The 23,709-nt window shown below is 33.6% G+C and overlaps 2 protein-coding genes and 2 pseudogenes across 4 annotated transcripts; all 4 read right to left on the bottom strand.

The window, feature by feature from the left end:
- Positions 1–1,459: 1,459 nt before the first annotated feature.
- On the bottom strand, positions 1,460–4,205 carry LOC125869390 (LEAF RUST 10 DISEASE-RESISTANCE LOCUS RECEPTOR-LIKE PROTEIN KINASE-like 1.1). 2 transcript variants are annotated; one of them, XM_049549972.1, is made up of 4 exons: positions 3,470–4,205; positions 3,338–3,370; positions 2,633–2,884; positions 1,460–2,549 (listed from the first exon to the last, which is right to left on the bottom strand). In XM_049549972.1, the coding sequence occupies exons 1-4, from the start codon at positions 4,200–4,202 to the stop codon at positions 1,582–1,584; spliced, it is 1,986 nt and encodes a 661-aa protein (XP_049405929.1). In that variant the 5' UTR covers positions 4,203–4,205; the 3' UTR covers positions 1,460–1,581. The 2 variants fall into 2 exon arrangements, with proteins under 2 accessions (XP_049405929.1, XP_049405928.1); XM_049549971.1 differs by having other exon boundaries at positions 1,461–2,549; positions 3,338–3,373.
- A 2,403-nt stretch (positions 4,206–6,608) lies between these two features.
- Positions 6,609–9,392, bottom strand: LOC125869394 (LEAF RUST 10 DISEASE-RESISTANCE LOCUS RECEPTOR-LIKE PROTEIN KINASE-like 1.1). Of its 2 annotated transcripts, none has more exons than XM_049549974.1 (4): positions 8,258–9,392; positions 8,110–8,154; positions 7,663–7,914; positions 6,609–7,584 (listed from the first exon to the last, which is right to left on the bottom strand). In XM_049549974.1, the coding sequence occupies exons 1-4, from the start codon at positions 8,979–8,981 to the stop codon at positions 6,677–6,679; spliced, it is 1,929 nt and encodes a 642-aa protein (XP_049405931.1). In that variant the 5' UTR covers positions 8,982–9,392; the 3' UTR covers positions 6,609–6,676. The 2 variants fall into 2 exon arrangements, with proteins under 2 accessions (XP_049405931.1, XP_049405932.1); XM_049549975.1 differs by having other exon boundaries at positions 8,110–8,145; positions 8,258–9,391.
- Positions 9,393–10,088: 696 nt separating this feature from the next.
- Positions 10,089–12,862, bottom strand: LOC125869393 (LEAF RUST 10 DISEASE-RESISTANCE LOCUS RECEPTOR-LIKE PROTEIN KINASE-like 1.1; annotated as a pseudogene).
- Positions 12,863–14,093: 1,231 nt separating this feature from the next.
- The window catches only part of LOC125869392 (LEAF RUST 10 DISEASE-RESISTANCE LOCUS RECEPTOR-LIKE PROTEIN KINASE-like 1.1), a 33,037-nt pseudogene continuing 23,421 nt past the window's right edge, over positions 14,094–23,709 (bottom strand).

Genomic DNA, 23,709 nt, shown 5'->3' with positions numbered 1-23,709 from the left:
TCGAACTTGAGATATCTGGTTCTGACTTATTAATGGTTCAACGAGTCATCTGATGTCCAAAACTTACTGAGCCAACTAATTCAAATTCACGCCACATAGTCCACTAAGGAAGGCAAACCATTCCTTTTCAAGAAGTTTTCTTTTCTCAAGACTTAAACTCGAAATATTTTAATTGATTAAAGATAGACGGTTCTCAACCATCCTAGTTTTAAAATATGACTCTTTCTTATAAAGTAGACATGTCAAATCATTCCTTCCACATATTAGATGGCCCCATAAAGTAGTTAGGAAAAAATGAGTACCCTCTATTAAAAGTTGAAAAGGACACTGCATAATAAGTCTTTTCACTTTTGGCTCTTCTTGGTATAAAAAAAATAACTTTTTTAATTTTGTTTTTTTTTCAGTTTCTTTGGATGAAGCATGCCATATTGGACAAAAATTAAGAAAATCAAATAATATACTCAAGATTCCCTTATATGACCACAAGTTCTTATAGTTTTTTTCAGAATTTTTTTCTAACCAAAAGATTCTGTTTAATGTGGTTTACTGCTACTTTGGTAATATTAAACTTGCATTTTTAGTTTGAAATTTTCTTTTAATTATTTTTTAAACCAAAATAAATCTATTCAAATTACTTCTAAAATGTGGTAATTGAGTCAATTAATGAGATGGAATTCTTAAGACCAGTCTAAATCTAGAATTGTGGAATTCTTAAACATCATAATTATATGGTTATCTTTCTAACTCTCATTATTATTTTTGTTGTTGGTCTTTGGTCATTATAATGTTTGTAGTGAAGCCAATTAAGGAGAAAATGTAGCCTCCACTACTTTGTATCGTGGCGGATCTAGGGGCGTTAGGGAGTTCACGCTTTTGAAAATGACACAATAATTATGAGGTTAAAACTATCCTTTTATGGATAGGTTGTAGTAGATGTTGAATCTCCTTGACTTTTTCATGTGTTTACTTCTTTATATTTTGAATTCTCGAATATCTTGATTCCGCTACTTAATATGTTTAGTGCAAATCCATACTCTAGAATTGTATTTGGTGTGCCTCATTTTCAAAAACTGTATAAGACCTATCTATTGCTATTCATAAAGAAATGGAATCTATGGTGCTTTTTGAATGAGCTACTTCAGAACAGGAAATATTTTGACATATGTTGAATGCTGTACTTAGAACGGACCATATAAATAGAGGTGATCTATGCATAGTCATTCTAGGCTAAGGCGGAGCTACAGTTCGACTTACAGATTCAGCAAAACTTCTGAATTTCCCTGTCCAACCTAAAATGGATGGAAACACTGGCTTGATGAGACTAGAAATAGCTAAATCGACTGCTCCTCTAGAATGGTTAGTAATACCACTTAAGGGCGGATAAACTGTTCACTCAGTGCCACTAGCAACTTCTACTACAGGTAGTCTTAATAAGAGCAAGAGACTTGGAGGCGACAACTAGAACGAAGCGAGCATGAAACAAGTACCCAATAATACTCAGTTAATGTTATGACTTGGCTCAAGTTTCTGTGTATTTTTGTTTATCTACATGAACTATGAAACAAAAAAAAAAGATGAATATTATGTACTAGTGGTACTTGTGCTAGAGTCACTAATCCACACTTGAGTTACTGAAATTGGTGAAGTAGGAAACTTGTTGAGTTTCTTCAATAATACATCTACTTCTGATTCAGGTGAAAGAGGGACTTGTACACTCTCTTTCGTGTTTCCATCACAATCGATTTTCTTATCATTTTTAAACTCACCATGCTGAATTTCTTGCAATGTTTCTAGTACTTCAACCATAGTTGGTCTCATGTCCTTGTCATGTTGCAAGCATCTAAATGATATCTCGGCTACTGAAGTAGTCATCCTCCTAACTTCTGCATCAGACTGAAAACCGAGGGACGGGTCTATCAACTCATTGAATGCACACCTTAAAATCCTGTTTATTGCATAGTTAGATAAGTTGATCTCTTCGTTACGTCTACTGAAGTCTACTGCAGGCATGGATGATAACAGCTCAACGAGGACTACCCCAAAGCTATAAACATCACTTTTATCAGTAAGCTGGTAACATTCGTGGTACTTTGGATCGACGTATCCAGGGGTACCTTGAGGTGCAGTTGATATGTGAGAAATATCAGTTGGATGAAGTCTTGAAAGTCCAAAATCTCCAACTTTGACACAGAAGTTTTGATCAAGTAGTATGTTGTTACTCTTCACATCGCGGTGGATTATATCAGAAGCATGCAGATATGCTAGAGCAGTGGCAGCTTCAATAGCAATTTTCATGCGGATAGGCCACGTGAGTGAACCATCCTTCGCCTTATGACCGTGTAAGTGATCAGCAATCGTTCCATTTGGGACATACTCATAAACAAGTAAGAGTTGATCGCTGAGTTTAGACGTGCAACCATAAAGAGTGACAAGATTTTTGTGCCTTAACCTTGTTAGAATTTCAATCTCAGTTACAAACTGCTCCTTTCTCCTAGCATTGTGGTCGTAGAGGCGTTTTACTGCAACTTCTCTTCCATCCTGAAGTTTCCCTAGTTTGTAGCATACAAGAATTAGAATAAACGAAAATGAAGAAAGTGATGGCTAGACATCTGCATTGTCAAAAGTTTCTTACCATAGTACACTGTTCCATATCCTCCATCTCCGAGTTCTCTGGATGAATCGAAATTCATGGTAGCTTGTTGAAGTTCAGCATAAGAGAAGACGGGAACCCCAAAGAACCCGCTGTCTAATTCGTAGCTTTGTGTTGAGGGCTCTGAAGGGATGCTTCTTGGAAGAACATTAGTAAAACTTCTATGACTCTTCTTGCAACAGCAGATTATATTGATCACTATGCTGATTGCTATTATAAAAATTCCACCAAGCACTGCAGAGCAGATGAGATATTAAACAGGTTACATTTTACTCAATGTTGCTCAGACTCTCCCAAAATGCTCTCATACACCTGTCAGACTCTCCAAAAATTCACTACTTTTCGAGGATCCGCCATAAACCTGATAACATTTTTGAAGAGTCCGAGCAACATAGAGTTAAAATAAAAGTTATGGCATAGTATTGGCCTCAGCTAACAAGTAAGCACTCTGACTTTGAGAGTACACATCTAGACACCTCAGCTTAGTCTCAACTGACAACTAAACACTGGAGGTGTTCAGATGATCATTTTTGATAGTTGGAATGTTCAACTAACACAATGGACACAAGTTAAGATGACTAGATGTGCATATATACTCAAAATTGGAATGTTTACTTGCCGGTTGAGATCAAGTTTCGAGTGTCTATTCATGTATTATGCTAAAAGTTATTGATTATAGTCAAGTACCTGAGCCTAGAATCAATCCCAAATTCTTTTTTGCTGCTGCAAAACACACAAATGACAGTTCAATCAGTCACAATAAGACTGAAATAAATGCACATTCATCTACATTAACATATTAAAGAAAGCAACAAATACCTTTGGAGCAAAAGAAGTTATTTTTGCTGTCACTTTGACATTGTCCTTCGCTATAAAAACACTTAGAACAATCTTTAGACACTTCCCAATCCAATGTGAAATTAGAACTCAACAACTCAAACAAATCAGATGGAACTGGTACTGAAGTTGGAATATACTTCAAAGGCAATCGAATAATCGAGCAGTTTGCAGGAAGATCATCCTCATCAACTGGAATACTATAGTTTCTATGATCTGTTCTTGGTTTATGATAGTATAAGTTAAATCCATCACAATTCCAGTACTTCTCATAACGTCGAAAATAACCATCTATCTCCTCATTAGTACTACCATTCATACATTTGAACAAAGTGATATTGTTGAATACACCAAATGAAACAGAAGGTGTATTAGGAAAAGATAAGTTCCTTTCAAAGGATTTACAACTTCTAGTAGCTAAATAACCTTCAAGAATCGAGTCCGAAAGATCGATACCATCAACCCATAGCCACTTCTTGTAAGCATTGTATGTCACACCTTCAATCTCAACTTTTGGATATTGAAAAGTGTTGTTACAATCAATCTTTGATAATCCACAATATGGTTTATTGAATTCTGAAAAAGGATAACTCATGCTACCAAGTCTTCCACAATTGAACTCTTTTGGACAAGATAATTTACTCTCAACTTCAACTAAATTGAATATAACAACATGAAACATAAAGAACATAGCAAAAAAATAGGCTAAAGCCATAAGTGTNAAAGGATAACTCATGGTACCAAGTCTTCCACAATTGAACTCTTTTGGACAAGATAATTTGCTCTCAACTTCAACTAAATTGAATATAACAACATGAAACATAAAGAACATAGCAAAAAAATAGGCAAAAGCCATAAGTGTAACTCTAAAAAAACTTCAACTAAGTATATCATACATAAGTAGAAAAAATTATTATAAGACAAAATATTAGTATTACCAAAAATGTTCTCTAGTTCACTCTCAATCCATTTTATACTATAGTTTGGACTTTCTTTTAAAAAAATGACAAAAATGGTCCCTTATGTTTAGGAGTATGTTCAATTTAATCCCTTAAGTATCTTCTAAGCAAGTTTTGGTCCTTTAAGTTTGTCAAATTAGACACTTTTAGTCCTCCTCCAAACATTTAGCAAACTCTACTATAAGTCTAATTAGACACTTTTAGTCCTCCGCTAAATATTTAGCAAACTATACTAGTTAGACGTAACGAAAACCATGAAAAAAGAAAGATTTAACCCGAAACATTAGGAAAATCTTATTAAATTCTGAAAATTATTGCACTTCTAATCTGAGTTATTTTTCACAATTCATGTATAACCAAACATGTAGAGTTTGTTAAACATTAGAAGGAGGACTAAAAGGTGCTCGTTATTTTGGCAAACTTAAAAGACGAAAATTAAAGAACTATTTTGAATCTACCTCCAAATATAAAGGACTATTTTTGTTCTTTCCAAGACTTATTATCTCATCTTGTATCAATAATTCAAACAAGCACTAAAGATTATAAAAACAAAATGGTAGGGACCATTAACTCATTAAGCTTGCAAGTGGAAATATGAAAATGAAATTTTTTGAGTATTTTGCTTACCAACTTTTCATTGACCGTAACTTTAGCCGAATTAAGAGACTTTCAATATAATTTGACCATTAAAAAAATAATCATATATTTAATAATTAATCTAGAAAAAAAAAATACTTTTTGAATTAGTCTATGCCTGGGTTTCTACTCCATTGTACTTTTCTGACAACAAGTGGTGACAGCTAATATAATTAAAATGCATTTTGCTTAAAGACTATTCTTATTAATTTACGTGACACCGTTTGACTAATGTGAAGTTTGAAAAAAAAAATAAACTTTTAAAATTTGTGGTTTAAAATAAGTTGTAAACTCATTTTATTAAGGATAAAAAGTAATTTTAAATTTGAGTTATGTCTAATTATAGAAAGGCGGTTTTTTTTTAGATAGATCAAAAAAAAAGTGTGTAACGTAAATTGGGACTGAGGGATTAGTGTACTTTGAGAGCAAACTTCTTTGAATGTACTAAACCATTGAATAAAAGCAAAGACAAAGAAAAAATATACTTGTTTAATTAAAAAAATATATTTGTTTAATTTTAATAAAATAAATGAATATAGAAATGGAATATTCTTTTTTTGTTTTTGTCATTTTTTTTTTGGCAGGTCAACTATTGGCTAAAGCTAGAACATGGAATATAGAGGTTCATCCATTTGAAGTTGGAGTTAGGAAAAAGTCGATTTTGCCCTTAATCCTAATGGAGCTCTAACTTGAGAATAATTTTTAAACTATAGTCAAAAGTTGAGGGGTAAATTTGGACTTTTTTCTCAAAGAATTTGGACACGTGAAGTTCACCTATTTTAAGTTGGAGCTTCAATAATATACAAGGGCAAATATTAGACGATTTGGTAACGATAAAATATGAATGGATCAAAAGTGTAATTGAATCNGTGCTTGTTTGTGCACTATGAAAGTTGGAGGTCAAAGTTAAAATTTGAAGTCAAGTTTAAGGTCCAATATATGTATTATGCCTTTAATAAAATAAATGAATATAGAAATGGAATATTCTTTTTTGTTTTTTTTTTTTTTTTTTTTTTTGGCAGGTCAACTATTGGCTAAAGCTAGAACATGGAATATAGAGGTTCATCCATTTGAAGTTGGAGTTAGGAAAAAGTCGATTTTGCCCTTAATCCTAATGGAGCTCTAACTGAGAATAATTTTTAAACTATAGTCAAAAGTTGAGGGGTAAATTTGGACTTTTTTTCTCAAAGAATTTGGACACATGAAGTTCACCTATTTTAAGTTGGAGCTTCATTAATATCCAAGGGCAAATATGAGACGATTTGGTAACGATAAAATATGAATGGATCGAAAGTGTAATTGAATCACTTTCACTCATAGATACAAAAACCTTTATCATAAAAAATAAAAAATAAAAAAGACAGAAAGAGTAACCGTTTATAACACACATGTGATATAACAAGCTAGAATTAAAGTTAGATATACTAAGATACATAGTTCAAGAAACCTATTATCTATGTTGCTCGGACTCTTCAAAATTGTTGGATTCTTCAAAATCCACTACTTTTGGAGTATCCGACACAGTAGAGGATATTTTCGAAGAGTCGGAGCAGCAACATAGCAAGAAACTTCTCACATAGCAACAACACTGCTACTACTTTGTATTAGCTACTATAGTACTAGAGCAAGTAATCCATTTATCAGTCACAGAATTTGGTGAAGGTTGTGATTTAGCTTGATTCAGCAATAACTTAGCTCTCTTCTCATTGTCAAATTCACTAGTCTGAATCTCTTTTAGAGTATCCAAAACTTCAGTCATAGTAGGCCTCATGTCCCTATCTGTCTGTAAGCATAGAAATGCCAACTCTGCAACTGATCTAGTCATTTCCCAAATCTTGGTATCTGAATCGAATCCCAGGGATGGATCGATCAACTCGTTGAATGCACATTTCACAATCTTGTTTATAGCAAAGCTAGCTAAATTAATCTCTTGACTATGCCTCATCATATCCACAGCTGGCATTGATGAAATGAGTTCAACAAGGACCACCCCGAAGCTATAAACATCACTTTTTATGGTCAGCTCGTAACATTCATGATACTTTGGATCGATATAGCCAGGGGTCCCCCGGGGTGCAGTTGAGATATGAGAGACATCATTTGGGAAGAGACGTGATATCCCGAAATCTGCAACTTTGACACTGAAACTCTGATCAAGGAGTATGTTATTAGTCTTGACATCACAGTGTATTATGTCAGAAGCATGAAGGTAAGCCAATGCACCAGCAGTTTCTATGGCAATGTTCAAGCGGACTGGCCAGGTGAGTGATCTGTTCTTCGCTCTGTCACCATGGAGGTGATCAGCTAGAGTTCCATTAGGAATGTATTCATAGACAAGGATTAGTTCACGGCTACGCCTTGAAGTGCAGCCATAAAGGGTGACAAGATTGGTGTGCCTTAGCCTAGTAAGGATCTCAATTTCATTTACAAACTGCTGCATTTGTTCAGAGTTGTGCTCGTACAGGCGCTTCACAGCAACCTCTCGTCCATCCTTAAGTTGTCCTAGTCATTAATGAACAAGTATTAGGCACATGAAGAAAGAACTGAAGCATAGCTCAGTTAGATTAGGAAGTCTCTCACCATAGTAAACAGTTCCGAACCCTCCATCTCCAAGAATTCGAGAGGATTTAAAATCATTCGTGGCTTCTTCAAGTTCTGAATAAGAAAAGACTGGGATGCCAAAGTATATACTGCCTCCATCAACATCATTTTTAAATATATATGACAATTTCCTTGTTGAGAGGAAGTGGGGTGGATTATATTTCCTCTTCTTGTAGCACCAGATAAAGTAGACAGCTAAACAAGTTATCATCACCAATACTCCACCAAACACTGGAAATAAATAAAAATCGAAGGCTATTCAAAAAAAAAAAGAAAAAAAGAAGCAAAACATCGCAATCTCTCAACTCCACTTAGTCATTATGAATATGTTTTGAGCATTTACCACAATGAAAAAGAAAATTCAAAGAACATGTATGGAAATTCTGAAATACAAAAGAAAGATGAGGTTGATGGATATTTAACTACCTGTTCCAAGAATCAGTCCCAACTCTCTTCTATTTGCTTTTGCATCTAAACAGAAGAGGGAAAATTATCAGATGTCATATGAAACAAAAAAGGACCCTAAGAAATATGCATTTGACCTTGAACATGTTAATTATTTTGAGATGTCTACCTTTGTAACAAAGAAAATTGTTCTTCTTATCAGTCTGGCATCGACCTCCACCATAGTGACATTTGCTACAGTCATCAGACAGTTTCCATTCTACTAGAAATTCAGGATGTAAGAAGTTGACCAAATTACCAGGTTCTGTTGGGTAATATGGCAATCTGATAAGTGAACAGTTGGCTGTATGATTGCCTGCTAGAATGTCTTCATCATCAACTCCATAAAACTTGTAGTATATGGTGAATCCATCACAGCCATCATATGAGTAATAACCAACAAAATGATCTTTCATATTCTGATTAATGTATGGGTTGTTACTACTAGTCCTGTTGCATTTGAAGAAGTTCTGAAGGTGAACTGCAGTGTAAGAAATAGAAGGAGAGTCTGAAAGGGAAATATTTTCGTTAAAAGCCTGGCACTTGTTTTTCCTCAATATAGTTTGAAGATTCGGGTCCACGACCCAAACTGTATAACTATACTCCTTGCCTATACCATAGAACCATTCTCCTCCAGGAACCAGTTGGACTCTTGGAAATGGTTTAACATCACAACCAGATATGGGAACTATTCCGCAGTCGGGTTGTGTGGAAAGAGAGAAAGGAAAGCTCAGGTCAGTAAGATTTCCACATGAAAAGGTCTTTGGACAAGTTGAATCATTTCTCCCCTTTGCCTGAACTAACATCACAAGAAGAGATAAAATAAAGCAAACAGACGAAGAAGCCAAAGACATATTGTGAATCCTACTGCAAGAAGATCAAAGCTAGCTGAAGTTTTGTCAATTGCAACTCTAGCTCACCAGACTTGTATCTTATAAGATCAAGTGCCATAACTTCTAAACACTTAATCTATTAATAGTCTCCATCTTACTGGTAAAACTTGTCAAAAAGAAATACTAGGTGGAACCAAACATAATCAGACTTACTGAGGAAATAAAGGCAAGGCTTAGAAAAAATGAAAACTTCCACATCAGTAAAGACTTGACTTCTTGACTCTGCAATATACCAGGCAACTTCTTATCAGTTTCAGGACCAAAGTCTTCAAAAATGGTTGACTTAACCTGTAGAAATATGAAAAGGAAAAGGTTCTAGTCACACCCCAAAACAAAACTAAAGATAGTTTGATAATGTAAAAAGAATACTGCATACTTATCAGGTAGCTTCATATCTCCTCCTTATGGTGAACAAATCCAGTCTTCCATTTGCTCATTCTCACTAGAAATTACCAAGAAAGTTTTTCAAGTATAGCAGAGTATATACGGTGTAAGCTAGAAATACTTGCAATGTTCCAAGCCATCTTCTATAAAATTTTGAAAAAGTAACAAATCAGCAATCAGTATTCTAGAATATGGAACACTGGCCCCTCTATTCCATGACTAACATTGAAACAATAGTGCATATCACTATGACTAAATACTCATAAATTTGTAACGATGGCCCTTCAATTCCATGAAACATTAACCTTATCTTCTTCTTTTTTCTCTAACTTCTCCCATCATTTTCTGTTACACCAGCTTTTGATCCCAAAAAGAAAAGAAAGTGTGTCATTGGACGGAGCCACTGCTTTACATTTTCCAACCTTCCAGTGTATATAACAGCTCTTATATAATGAAACTAAAAATTGAATCACTTTCACTCGTAGATACATTGCTCAAGAAACTTCTCCGAGTAGTACATCACAGTCTCTCAAAATCTACATCAATAACAAAGGAAGGGGGTACAGAACTACTTTGTATTAGTTATACTAGAGCAAGTAATCCATTTGCCAGTCACAGAATTTGGTGAAGGTAGTGATTTAACTTGTTTAAGCAATAACTGATCTTCTGATTCGGGGNTATATAATGAAACTAAAAATTGAATCACTTTCACTCGTAGATACATTGCTCAAGAAACTTCTCCGAGTAGTACATTCATAGTCTCTCAAAATCTACATCAATAACAAAGGAAGGGGGTACAGAACTACTTTGTACTAGTTATACTAGAGCAAGTAATCCATTCACCAGTCACAGAATTTGGTGAAGGTAGTGATTTAACTTGTTTAAGCAATAACTGATCTTCTGATTCAGGGAAAGGAAATACTTTCTTTTCATTGTCAAATTCACTAGTCTGAATCTCCTTTAGAGTATCCAAAACTTCAACCATAGTAGGCCTCATATCCCTATCTGTCTGTAAGCATAGAAAAGCCAGCTCTGCCACTGAAGTAGTCATTTCCAAAATCTTGGTATCTGAGTCGAACCCCAGGGATGGATCGATCAACTCGTGAAATGCACATTTTACGATCTTGTTTATAGCAAAGTTAGCCAAATTAATTTCTTGGCTATGCCTGTTCATATCCACAGCTGGCATTGATGAAATGAGCTCAACAAGGACTACCCCGAAGCTATAGACAGTACTTTTACTAGTCAGCTGATAACATTCTTGATACTTTGGATCAATATAGCCAGGGGTCCCCCGGGGTGCAGTTGAGATATGAGAGACGTCATTTGGGAAGAGACGTGATATCCCGAAATCTGCAACTTTGACACTGAAATTCTGATCAAGGAGTATGTTATTAGTCTTGACATCACAGTGTATTATGTCAGAAGCATGAAGGTAAGCCAATGCACCAGCAGTTTCTATGGCAATGTTCAAACGGACTGGCCAGGTGAGTGATCTGTTCTTCGCTCTGTCACCATGGAGGGATCAGCAAGAGTTCCATTAGGAATGTATTCATAGACAAGGAGTAGTTCATGGCTACGCCTTGATGTGCAGCCATAGAGGGTGACAAGATTGGTGTGCCTTAGCCTAGTAAGGATCTCAATTTCATTTACAAACTGCTGCATTTGTTTGAAGCTGTGCTCGTAAAGGCGCTTCACAGCAACCTCTCGTCCATCCTTTATTTTTCCTAGTCATTGATGAACAAGAATTAGGCACATGAAGATATAGTTGAAACATAACTCAGTTGGATTAGTTCCTCACCATAGTAAACAGTTCCAAAACCTCCATGTCCAAGTACTCTGGAGGAACTGAAATCATTTGTGGCTTTTTCAAGTTCTGAATAAGAGAAGACTGGGACACCAAAGTATTTGCTCCCTCTCTCAACATCATGTTTAAATATATCCGAGAATTTCTTTGCTGAGAGGTAGTGGGATGGACTAAGTTTCCTCTCCTTGTAACACCAGATAAAGGAGTCAGCTAAACAAGTTATCATCAACAATCCTACTCCACCAAAAACTGAAAGAGAAGTCAGTAAACCAGGTCACTCGAATAAAAAAAATAAAAAAAGATAGCAAGGAGAAGGAATTTTCCTTTTTTTTTGATGAAAAAAGGTAATAGATTTCACTAAAGAGTGCCAAGAAGGTATAAGAAAGAGAACAGACTACAAAATTTCCTTCTATATGTTGAATGAATGCAAAATATATAACATAGCGTTCATATCCGATACAATGCTTTATCTACACCTTAAGTATAGACTTTTCAAACATCTAGATTTGACATGAAGTATTTTTCCCTCCTATCATCATTAGAACATCTGTCATTCTTCTCCTGCCAGACATTCCAGAAAGAATTTTCCCTCAACTCCATTATCCATATGTTTTGTGTAACGGAACTGTTTGAACTGAAAGAATTTAAATCTCTTCTTTATGTTTCTTTATGTCAAGAGAAAGTTGTTGAACTTATACCACTATAAAGATGAAAACTCAAATGATATGCATAGAAATACTGTAATAGCAAATAGCATTGCATCTTAATATATATCAAAACTACCTGTGCCTAGAACCAGCCCCACCATACTTCTTCTAGTCATTGCCGCATCTACAAAAGAGAAAATGTTATGACATATTATCGATATGTGATATGAAAACAAAAAAGGACCCTAAGAAATATGCACTAGACTTTGAACATGTTGATTATTTGGAACTGTCTACCTTTTTGACAATAAAATTTGTTGGTTGTATCCGTCCGACATTGACCTCCATCATAGTGACATTTGTTACAGTCATCAGAGAGTTTCCATTCTACTAGAAATCCGGGAGTAAAAAAGTTTCCATCTAATGTTGGGCGAATTGGCAATTGGAGAAGTGAACAGTTTGTAGTAAGATTGCCTGCTCGAACGTCTTCATCATCACCTCCAGGAAGCTTGTAGTATATGCTAAAGCCTTTACAACCATTGTATATTTTATAACCAGAAAAATGCTCGTTGTTCTTCAGGGTACTACTAGTGCTGTTGCATCTGTAAAAATCGCTTGTATATATTTGGAGAATTTTGAAAGAAATAGAAGGAGAATCTGGAAGGGAGATATTTTTGTTAAAAGCCTGGCACTTGTTTTTCCTCAAGATAGTTTGAAACTTCGGGTCCACGAGCAAAACTGTATAACTAAACGGCACACTTATAGCATCATACCAATCTCCTCCAGGAAGCAATTGGATTCTTGGATATTGTTTAACATCACAACCAGAAATGGACATTATTCCACAGTCAGGTTGTGTTAGAAGAGTGAACGGAAAGCTCAGGTCAGTAAGATTTCCACATGAAAAGGACTTTGGACAAGTTGAATCATTTCTCCCCTTTGCCTGAACTAAGATCAAAAGAAGAGATAGAATAAAGCAAACAAAAAAAGAAGCCAAAGCCATATTGAATCAATACTGCAAGAAGAGGAAAGAGAGCTGAAGATTTGTGAATTGCAACTCTAGCTAAACAAACTATCTTATAGGATCANATTTGGAGAATTTTGAAAGAAATAGAAGGAGAATCTGGAAGGGAGATATTTTTGTTAAAAGCCTGGCACTTGTTTTTCCTCAAGATAGTTTGAAACTTCGGGTCCACGAGCAAAACTGTATAATTAAACGGCACACTTATAGCATCATACCAATCTCCTCCAGGAAGCAATTGGATTCTTGGATATTGTTTAACATCACAACCAGAAATGGACATAATTCCACAGTCAGGTTGTGTTAAAAGAGTGAAAGGAAAGCTCATGTCAGTAAGATTTCCACATGAAAAGGACTTTGGACAAGCTGAATCATTTCTCCCCTTTGCTTGAACTAAAATCAGAAGAAGAGATAGAATAAAGCAAACAAAAGAAGAAGCAAAAGCCATATTGAATCGATACTGCAAGAAGAGGAAAGAGAGCTGAAGATTTGTGAATTGCAACTTTAGCTAAACAGACTATCTTATAGGCTCAAGTTCCATAACTAGTCGTTATCTTATTCATATATATTTGTAAAAAAGGAAACAGTATGTACAACCAAACGTATAAGAAGGGTCAGACTTATTGAGCAAAAGAAGGGCAAAGTAAAAAGGAAATTTCCATAGTACCTTTTCGTAAACAACCAAACGTATAAGAAGGGTCAGACTTATTGGGAAAAAGAAAGGCGAAGAAGAACAGGAAATCTTCACATTACCTTTTCTAGCCATCAACACCAGTAGAAAGACTTGACTTGTTGACTCTGTGTACTAACAGAGACTTCTCAACATTTGTCAGGACCGTCTCCGGAAATGGAAGATTTCAACTGTAGAAATAGAAGCAATATTCATTTCAGTTGTCTGAAAGTTAAATGGTTTGCAGATACATCCGAAGGCACATAAAGATAGTATGAGAATGAAAATTTCAGGACCAACCTTCCATTTGTTCATTTTTCTCACTATAAACTATCAAGAATATGTTTCCAACCTTCATCCCTAACTTATGGACACTCACCCCAGAAATCCAACACACTGTGAGTGTATGACAAAGATTGAAACAAGAGTGCATATTACGATGACATAATACTTAGATAAATACTTGTACTTACACAGATTTCTAATGCCGGTCCTCAATAACTCCATTAGTTCTCGATTAAAAAGTTCTTAAAATTGCCAGTGTATACAACTTAAACTTCTATAGAAATTAAAAATTGGATCACTTCTACTCATAGTACATAGCTCAAGAAACTTCTCACAGTAGTACATTTCCAGTCTCCAAATTTACATAGAAGTAACAAAGAAACGGAGTATAGAAATCTTGACTACTTTGTACAAGTTATATCAGAGCAAGTAGTCCATTTATCAGTCACAGAATTTGGAGAAGGTAGTGATTTAACTTTCTTCAACAAGAAAATATCTTCTGATTCAGGGAAACGAGGAGCAACTACTATTTTAGATTCATTAGCATTAAGATTAGTCTGAATCTCCTTTAGAGTATCAAAAACTTCAACCATAGTAGGTAAGCCAATGCACCAGCAGTTCAAGCGGACTGGCCAGGTAAGTGGTCCGTCCTTCACTCTGTCACCGTGAAGGTGATCAGCAAGAGTTCCATTAGGAATGTATTCATAGACAAGGAGTAGTTCACGGCTACGCCTTGAAGTGCAGCTATAGAGGGTGACAAGATTGGTGTGCCTTAGCCTAGTAAGGATCTCAATTTCATTTACAAACTGCTGCATTTATTTGCAGTTGTGCTCGTAAAGGCGCTTCACTGCAACCTCTTGTCCATCCTTGAGTTTTCCTAGTCATTGATGAACAAGAATTAGGTACATGAAGAAACAGTTGAAACATTGCTCAGTAGTATTAGGAAGTTCCTCACCATAGTAAACAGTTCCAAAACCTCCATGTCCAAGTACTCTGGAGGAACTGAAAACATTTGTGGCCTTTTCAAGTTCTGAATAAGAGAAAACTGGGACACCAAAGTATATGTTCCATCCCTCAACATCATGTTAAATTACCTAATTACCCTTTTAAAGATTTTTTTTTTAAAAAAAAAAAATTGGCATAAATAACTTCCAATTAGGCAACATATATATAAACTAGAAAAAAAATTCAGGTAGGAATGGCCCACTAATTGAGGAAGAGTTGCCATTTCATTCTTTTTAAAACCCAAAATTGGGGCATTAGAGACAGTGACCAATGGGGAATTCTTAAATCCAAGCATTATAATTTATATCCACTTAGATTCCACAATATTTATGCTTTAACAATTTTCCATGGCCTAATTCAAATGTTGCTGAGTGTTTTTCAAGTATGTTCTTATTTACATTAAGAATCATCTAATAAGGACCACATATAAATAGAAATGGAGGGAGTATTATTTAATGTAGGGAACTTTCTTTTTTGCATATAGTGAATTGAAAATTTTTATGGGTTACCTTTTATTATAATCGATAAAGACATCATACATTTCTAACTTTTCTCACAAAACACAATGGGTTGAGAGGTATCTAAACGTGCACTTTCAAAGTTGGAGTGCTTACTTGCTAATTGAAGCTAAGTTGGAGTGTACACATGAAGACGCCAAGAGAATTCAATATCTACTATATACATGTATAAAATAATTTCGACATTATATATAATGTTATATTCTAGGTGTTTTGATGATTCTCACAAATGCAGGGATCCGGTCCGTGGCAGAGTGCTCTTGTTTAGATTCAAAATGAGGTACAACTGTAAAGCTGTCTTGTCAGGTTGGTTGGTGAAAAGTGCAGTGTACTTCACCAATAGGAAGGGCAGACGAGGTTGTTTGTTTTAGTGGTCAAAACTCTTGTTGGTGATTGATATATACAACAATAAACAAACAACTTTACTCATTCAAAAAGGAGAGAGAGCTAGCAAGTCTTTTCAAGAACTCACAAAGAAAACACTGCAAGGGACCTGGTCCCGGAAAGACTGCGTATGAGAAAAAGACGAAATGACAGCTGTCAGAAAAGCTGTCAACTCTGGTGTGATTGGTGCACGTCTTTTTAGAGAAGCAAACTCTCAGCCAATGGGGTCGTCTCAAGGAGTTTGTGTCCATTTGATATAGTCTCTTCTCACAAGACAAAAACTTAAGATTTGGCAAACAAAAATACACAAGCTTACAAAGAGAAGGTCATCTTCAAGGAAGAACTCAAGCACAACAAAACACATACAACAATGAACCTGATAGACCAAAGAAGAGCAATCTTTACCTGCTGGTGTTGTTGAATGCTTGTAATGTGCTAAACTTGTAAGATTCATTTCACTCTTATAAGAAACATTTCGAACCTTTGTGTGAGTTAGTGTAAGAACATTGTTAGAGTTAACTTTGTGTCCTACGGTTTGAAGTCTATATTAATTAGTGATAGTTAATATAGTGGGCAATGGATGCATTGCTTTGGCTCAGTAAGTAATAGGAGTATTACTTAGAGTGAGACTAAAAGTTTGGTCACAGTGTTGTGGTTGTAATCTGTGTTTCACTTTTGCTTGGACAGGGAACTTATCAAGAGGAATTCATTTTTCTACTGAAAGTGCAACTTTTTGTATCGAACTCAGAATTCACAGAACTAGAGCTCCATACTAAAGTTCAGCTAACGAACCAAATATATTTGAAAATAGACAACCTGAAGATCTAGAACAATTCAGTTGACAGGTTCGATTAGTATTATATCTCAATAAGTTCATTTGCTCTTGACTGAACAATAAAAGCCTGATTTTCATGTAAATAGTAGCAAAGGAAACAAAAGTGATTGATCACATTTCTTGAATGCTCATTGACATGAGATGAAATCTTCTCATTGCTATTTGTTTTTAATCCTGTGATTAGAGCATTTCCTTGTTGAAATATTTAGGGGTTTATTGTTAGATTTTGATTGTGTTTCTTTTGCTGTAAAGAAGAAACTGTAAATTATAGGACTCTTATATACAGAAATTACTTTTAATTTATACAGTTCAGAAAAGTCATTTACACATTAGCTAATACCACAATCATGCAAAAAGGAAGCGATGGATTAAAGAAAATAAGTAGTAATTAAATAGTATCAAAAGAAGAATTACATAACAGAAAAAAGAACAAGTAGGTAACACAAGAAAGAAAATAGTTACTCTGGAAATAACAATAAAGAAAATAGTCACTCTGGAAATAGTAAAATCAAAACTAAGCAAATACTAAAATCAAAACTAAGCAGGAAAAGGAGTGTTGAAGATCCATATAGGTGGACTAAATTTGTGATAGGATTCACCAGTATAGTGAGGCTGAATTGTATCGTCAAGCAAGTTATATATGCCCATGTCCTTGCCGCCTCCTTTTTCATTAGAATAGTATGCGGTAGAACAATCATCAGTAAAATAAATATGATTAGCCTTGCATCCATACTGTTCAACATCAACAGCCACAGAGGCACTAAATCCGAGGAAGAGTGATCTGTTGTCCAAATCATTAACCTCTTCATAACTCTCATTATCAACATCAACCTTGCAAACAACAAATTCTTCAACACCATAGGTCTTTGTTTCGGGATGGTTACAAATTCCATCTCGAGTGATTACAAATAGTTCACCTTGAGAATGCACAATGTAGAGTTTCATTCCACAGATAAAATCAGAAGGAATGCCTTGAACTATCCTTCCAATAGTTGGTTCTAACCCTCCTCTAAAGTCCAATATTACAACGCGTCCTCGAACATCAACCCCATAAAATTGTCCATCATGCCATGTTACATCAGAATAAGTGGCTATGCGCGTTTCAACTGTGATAAAAGCATTTTTTCCAGGTTTCCAATAAGCTAATGTACGAGGAACTCCTTGACTAATCATTAAAATATAGTCGTCGTCGTCATGAGGATCTGAAGAAAGCACGGCTTTTTGAACATAATACTCACAGTAACCGCGTTCATTATCAGAATCAAAACCTTTCAATGTGGTCATGTGAGGCAATTGTATCAGAGTATGAGAATTGAGATGGAACAAATTCATATTCCCTTCCCCATCTGCTGTGAAAAGCCACCCTGGAATTCCAACACCCAAACAGCGTTTTCCAACAAGTTGTGGAAAATTCATGGTGTAAGTAATACCTTTCGTTAAGTCGAAAAACTCACGGTTTTCTTCATTCCCTTCCTTCTCTGCCAGCATCAACAATGGAACTGGAACTGCAACTCCAACTTTCTCCGCAACCATGATTTTGAACGAAAAGTACCAAACTTTGATTTGATGAATAAACAAAACCTAGCTAATCTGATCCCCTTTTATAAGAAGACAAATCGAATCCTAATTTGGTGTTACTTAGATTTACGACATACGGAAGGAACCCTTTTATTTTCGGATTCATAAGCCGATCCGAATCCTCATATTGGGTTAAGGGCTGACGTGGCCAAGAGATGAGTTCACTCATCTAATAATGTGTGAAGGAATTAATAAAGGAAAAAAAAAATTAAATTATACACATGACATTTTTTTATAGGTCAATACATAATTGATATTTTAAATATTACTTTCCTTATATATTAACTTTTAGTAAGACCCAAAAATAGATTATAATGAAATTTTTACCTTTTCCTGGCTTAGCAACACCTTTAGCTTCGAAGTTTATTGTTTAAGATGTGGTGGATCTATTTTTGGATCTAGGAAGTAACTTGGAATCCGATAAAGATGTGGCGATGCTGGATTATCTCAATTAATGTGAAATAGATAGAATTTAGAAGGCAGATTAAAATTTAATATGATTTTTAGATATTTTAAGTTATTAATTATTTTTTGTTTGTGCAAATTTAATGTGAAGAGGTCCATTAAGTCCATAATTAAAGAATATTTCGTCATCGATGGTTGATGTATTTTTTAAACACGTTGAAGCAAGTACGTCGACGGGACGTGCTTGCTTCGGCATGAACTCTCTATCTTATATAATACTAGATGATGGGTGCCCATGTGCACATGAGCTCAATATTTATCTATTTGTATTTTGTATAAATTAGTATGTTTGAATGAAAATTTGGAAGTTGCGTAAATTTATTTATTGGTTAGTAATAGCATGTCGTTAGACTGTTACTATGCACACACATACATTATCAAAAGTATTACCTAGGTGAAGCATTTTGTTTGAGTTGTTGGTATGCACACATTGATGATTGCACAGGGGATACATGCACACTATTTATATATGCAAAAATAGCAACGCAGCCGACTACTATGTCACAGCCATTTGGTTCTTCGGAATTTGCTAACATATGACTACTATGTTGTTGGTGGCCATTTGAAACTTCATAGTTACCATTAGAATGTCGTGCTTGACAAAATACATATCGACTCTATTGTTGATCATCATTTAGTTACTCACAGTTACCATTACGATTGTATAGTCGTGTGATTTCATGCTTGACCTGTAGAGACATTAATGATGGTTTGCTTGTTAATTAAAGTAGAAGTGTTTAAATAATGAATGTAAAGAGGATAGTAGCAGTAGAGTTGAGTTAGGTGTGTGACATACATATATACCTTTTAAGGTATCAGGCGTGTAGCGTATATTCAAAACAACAATGTAACGTTGCAGAAAGAAAACAGTTTGAGGTCTTCTTTGCTTCAAAAACACTCGGAAAAATCAAATGATAAAATAAATTGTTAACACAAATTGAGACTAATTGTTTTATCATGCCTTCAAAATCCCAACAACAAAGTGTAAAATAAAACTAATACTAAGACGGAAAAATTTATCGTAATAGAGGCATAATTATGACTTTGGTATGTGAGGAATTATTTTTAAATTTAAAAAAATGTGGGTCCTACTTTCTTATTTACATTATTATTTCTCTCTCCTATATTTACTTATTTTTTATGAATAAAAAGTTGTGTGAGTCCTATTCTTCTTATTTTACATTGGTATTCTCTTTTCCTTACATTTTACTCCACAGACGTTCTATTTTCCATTTCTTTTGTTTTCCTTTAAAAAAAAAAATTCTTCTTTCCTCTAATTTTTTAGATAAACTTTGACTCATGAATTTTATCTACTCATTTTTTTATATCATTCGTATATTTATCTTTTCCATTTGATAATTAGCAGGTATATTATTTTTATTTTTTAAATTATATCAAAAATATGGAAGAAAATGAGGATAAAATTCTCACCTATGAAATAAAATTTTAGACTTTAGATAGACAATTAACTATACTATTAATATCCTCCATTTGGTATGTGTATTTAAGTCTGATTGATCAATTTTTTCACTTATTAAATTGAGCTATTTTATCAATTTTTATATTAATAAACCACACCAACCTTTTAAAAATTTGAGAAAATCAAAAAACTTAATTTTATTGATTCAGTTGGTTTGATAAATGAAAAAATTAATCAATCCAACGTATATATACGTAATGGGGAATTTTCATAGCTAGTTAATTGACTACCTAGGCGTTCATCTCATAGATTAACATTTCAATCTTCATTTTATAATTTTCTCCCAGATTTTTCCTTTTCATATTCTTGAATCTTGATATGATGTTTTTTTAAGAAAAAAATTGTGCAAGCCAATTATCAAATGGAGAAAGATAAATATATAATAAATAATATAAGAAGAATTGAGTAAATTAAATTCACGATTGAAAAAAAATTAATCTGAAATCAACAAAGAATTAGAAAGGAAAAAAGAGGTGAAAGGAAAGAAATTGAGAAAAAAAGTGTGAAAAGCAAAATAGGAGAGAGAAAGCCCCCAGGTATCATTCAAACATGATAATTTTTTATTCATAAAAATTAAGTAAAGGTAGAGAGAGAAATAACAATGTAAATGAAAAAGTGACACTTGTTTCGAATTTTTAAAAAGATATCTTAATTATGCGGGAGTTCTATTACCCTATTAAACAATTTTGAACTGATATTATTACATCATTACATAGAAAGTTTGTACACTCTCTCAAGGAGAGTGATGAACAACCAAAAATAACTAATATAATTTTATTTTTACAAGTATTTTATTATAAAATATATTTTCTTATTATTTTAACTTTTTTTCGTTATTATTTTTTCTCTTTTTTGTCTTTCTTCTTCAAAAATTCATTGTCATCTCAATTGAAGCTTCTCACACTCAAGGTCACCATTTTTACCACAACTTCACCTTCCCTTTTTTACTACTATTAGTTTTACTCTCTTTAATTTTAGAACTTTATCTAAATATTTTCTTACATTTCGAACAATTTGATAAACTTATTAGATTTCAAGAAGGTTAGGAGGTATCATATAGTTTTTTTTATCCGATTTCAATCAAGTTCTTTCAATTTTCGGGGAATTCATTGATTCTTTTAAAATTATTATTTCTAATTTTGAAGTTATATAGAAAGGAGTAATTGATGATACCTTAAAATTTTAAATTTACTTAGAAAAATAATTAGTTTTGTTTTCAATAAAGTCTAGAAAATAGTATGATTTTTTTTATATAAAAAAATCATTGAAATAAAGAATTTCAGTGGAGAAGAAGAAGAAAAAGAAAATATAAAAATGAGAGAGAGTTCAACTTGATGTGGGGGGTGGGGTGAGAGTGGGAGGTGAAGAAAAAGAAAGAAAATGGAGGAATGGATCAACTTGCAAGTGTGTGTGTGGGTGGGGGAGGGAGGTGGGGCGGGGGGGGGGGGGATAAAGTGAAATTTAAGATGAAATCAAAATTAAAATAAATCAAAAAGTAAGAGAGAGAGAGAGAGAGGAAATAAAGGGAAAAAAGATAAAGAAAAAACTTAGAATGAAATAAAAATTTAAATTAAATTAACACGTGTCAAGTAATGATTGGTGTGTGACTACACTTGCTTCTTAAAATCTGGGCTGCTCGAAAAATGATATAATAATATCAATTTAATATTGTTTAGTGGGCTAATATGACGATTGCAAAATTAAGATGTCTTTTTAAAAATTTGAGACAACTTCAGTAGTGATTTTATGTCTTTTCTCTTAAAAAACAATCCCTCACAGAACATCATGTCATACTTGCCTCTACCACCATAAAAATTTCCATACTAAGTAGGAGTTTGGCCATGTGATACCATATAACGTTATGAAATCGTGAGATGAAATCAGCGTTGACATACGATTTCACGCTGATTCCATCTCATGATTTCATATCATGAGATAGAATATCATGTTCTCCAAAAATCACGATATGGGAATTCAATATCATGATTTGGGATTTTTTAAATACAAAAATTAACTCACAAGTTTGTATTTTGTTAAAACAACGCCACATTTTATTTATTAACCATTTGTTCCATATGTTAATAAAATTTATTTTGGTGATGTATATTTGATAATCACTACTTTCAATATGTTTGATTTTAGCACGAAATTAATGCACTAAAAATGTGTAATTGCACACAAGTGAAACAAGGCATGAATCACTATGATATTAACACACAACTGTAAAATTGTCATAGCTTGTACAATGTTACATAATTATTTGCGAGAATACCAAAGGAGTGATGAAATACTTATGGTCTATGAACATGGAAATATAGTTGCAAATGATATTGACCAACAAATGACTCAAGATTCGTCTTCTCAGTCATATGATCGAGAAATGCAAGTTCAACGTGAGGAGATTGTATGTACTATATGGGAGAATTATATTAAAGACTAGTATACTACAATTTATGTTCAAATTTTTTATTGAATTAAAGTTTGATCAATTAAAGTTAGATGAAACAATTACTTAAGTGGAGAACAAATAACTTTGTAATAATTTATTATGCGATTTTATAAGTTTTTGTTTATTTAGTAAGATTGACTAAACAATTTAGGTTATTTTAATAGTTTTACAACTTCTGAGATTCTTATGTTTAAGAAAAATATACAACACAAAATTTTCATATCGCATGTCAAAACAAAACTTCAATTTCATCTCATGATTTCATATTATTATATACATATTGTGCTTTCATATCACGATTCAATATCACATGGTCAAACGGGCCCTAAGACAACTATATTTCAACCGGCAAAATCTTTATTCTATTTGCATTGATTCAACTAATTAGAAATAAAATAAAAATGAACATGGAACTCAAAAAAATGCAAAGATTGTTTAATTGAATTTATTAATCAATTTGTGTAAGCTACAATATCAAATTCCAAAACAATTTTAGACTTCAGAATTTGAGGAATATTTATGGAAGCATGTTATTTTATCTTAATACAAAAGGAAACATCACTCAGAGTCAAAGTTCAAACTATTAAGCTGATTAGCTGACTATCCAGTTTACTCTTTAACTATGAAAAAAAAGAAAAAATACCAAACAGAAATGATACCTTCATAGTATATTTTTAGTTGTCGAGTATTGACTTAGCACATATTTAAATAATACATAAATGATAACTTTGCTTTGAAAAAATACGTCGAGAAAATGACTATTACTAATAGCAAGAATATATTAGAAACTAAAGTGATAAATTATCTTGATTTTCTAAACTGTGTCAAGATGAAGATCCATAACAGGTGAGAAAACTATCAACGAGAGAAGAATAAAACGTTCAAATACATTAGATGCCCAAATAAGAACTTACTCAAACGAAGGAAGAAAATCTTAAAGATGAAAGGAAAAGAGTAAATATATAGGCAGGGGCGGCTCAACGTAATTGGGGGCCTAAAGCGAAATTTCAATTCGCAGCCTAAAATATAAATACACTTCATATACATATTTATTCAAAAAAAAAAAAAGTACACTATTAAGATGAAAATTATTAGTACTTAATATTGTTTTTTGAGTTACTAGTTTTAGGTAAGATTTTATCAACACAACATTGAAAAACA

Source organism: Solanum stenotomum, chromosome 6, assembly GCF_019186545.1.
Source record: "Solanum stenotomum isolate F172 chromosome 6, ASM1918654v1, whole genome shotgun sequence".
NCBI lineage: Eukaryota > Viridiplantae > Streptophyta > Magnoliopsida > Solanales > Solanaceae > Solanum > Solanum stenotomum.
This window is presented reverse-complemented; position numbering and strand designations above follow the sequence as displayed.

Excerpts from the sequence above, each read along its gene's own strand:
- LOC125869390 (XM_049549971.1), bottom strand. The coding sequence starts at position 4,202 with ATGGCTTTAGCCTATTTTTTTGCTATGTTCTTTATGTTTCATGTTGTT. Across the intron at positions 3,374-3,469 it reads TAACTTCTTTTGCTCCAAAG|CAGCAAAAAAGAATTTGGGA; the intron begins GTATTTGTTGCT and ends TGTGTTTTGCAG. Across the intron at positions 2,550-2,632 it reads ATATGGAACAGTGTACTATG|GGAAACTTCAGGATGGAAGA; the intron begins GTAAGAAACTTT and ends GCTACAAACTAG.
- LOC125869394 (XM_049549974.1), bottom strand. The coding sequence starts at position 8,981 with ATGTCTTTGGCTTCTTCGTCTGTTTGCTTTATTTTATCTCTTCTTGTG. Across the intron at positions 7,915-8,109 it reads GGGACTGATTCTTGGAACAG|TGTTTGGTGGAGTATTGGTG; the intron begins GTAGTTAAATAT and ends ATTTATTTCCAG. Across the intron at positions 7,585-7,662 it reads GTTCGGAACTGTTTACTATG|GACAACTTAAGGATGGACGA; the intron begins GTGAGAGACTTC and ends ATTAATGACTAG.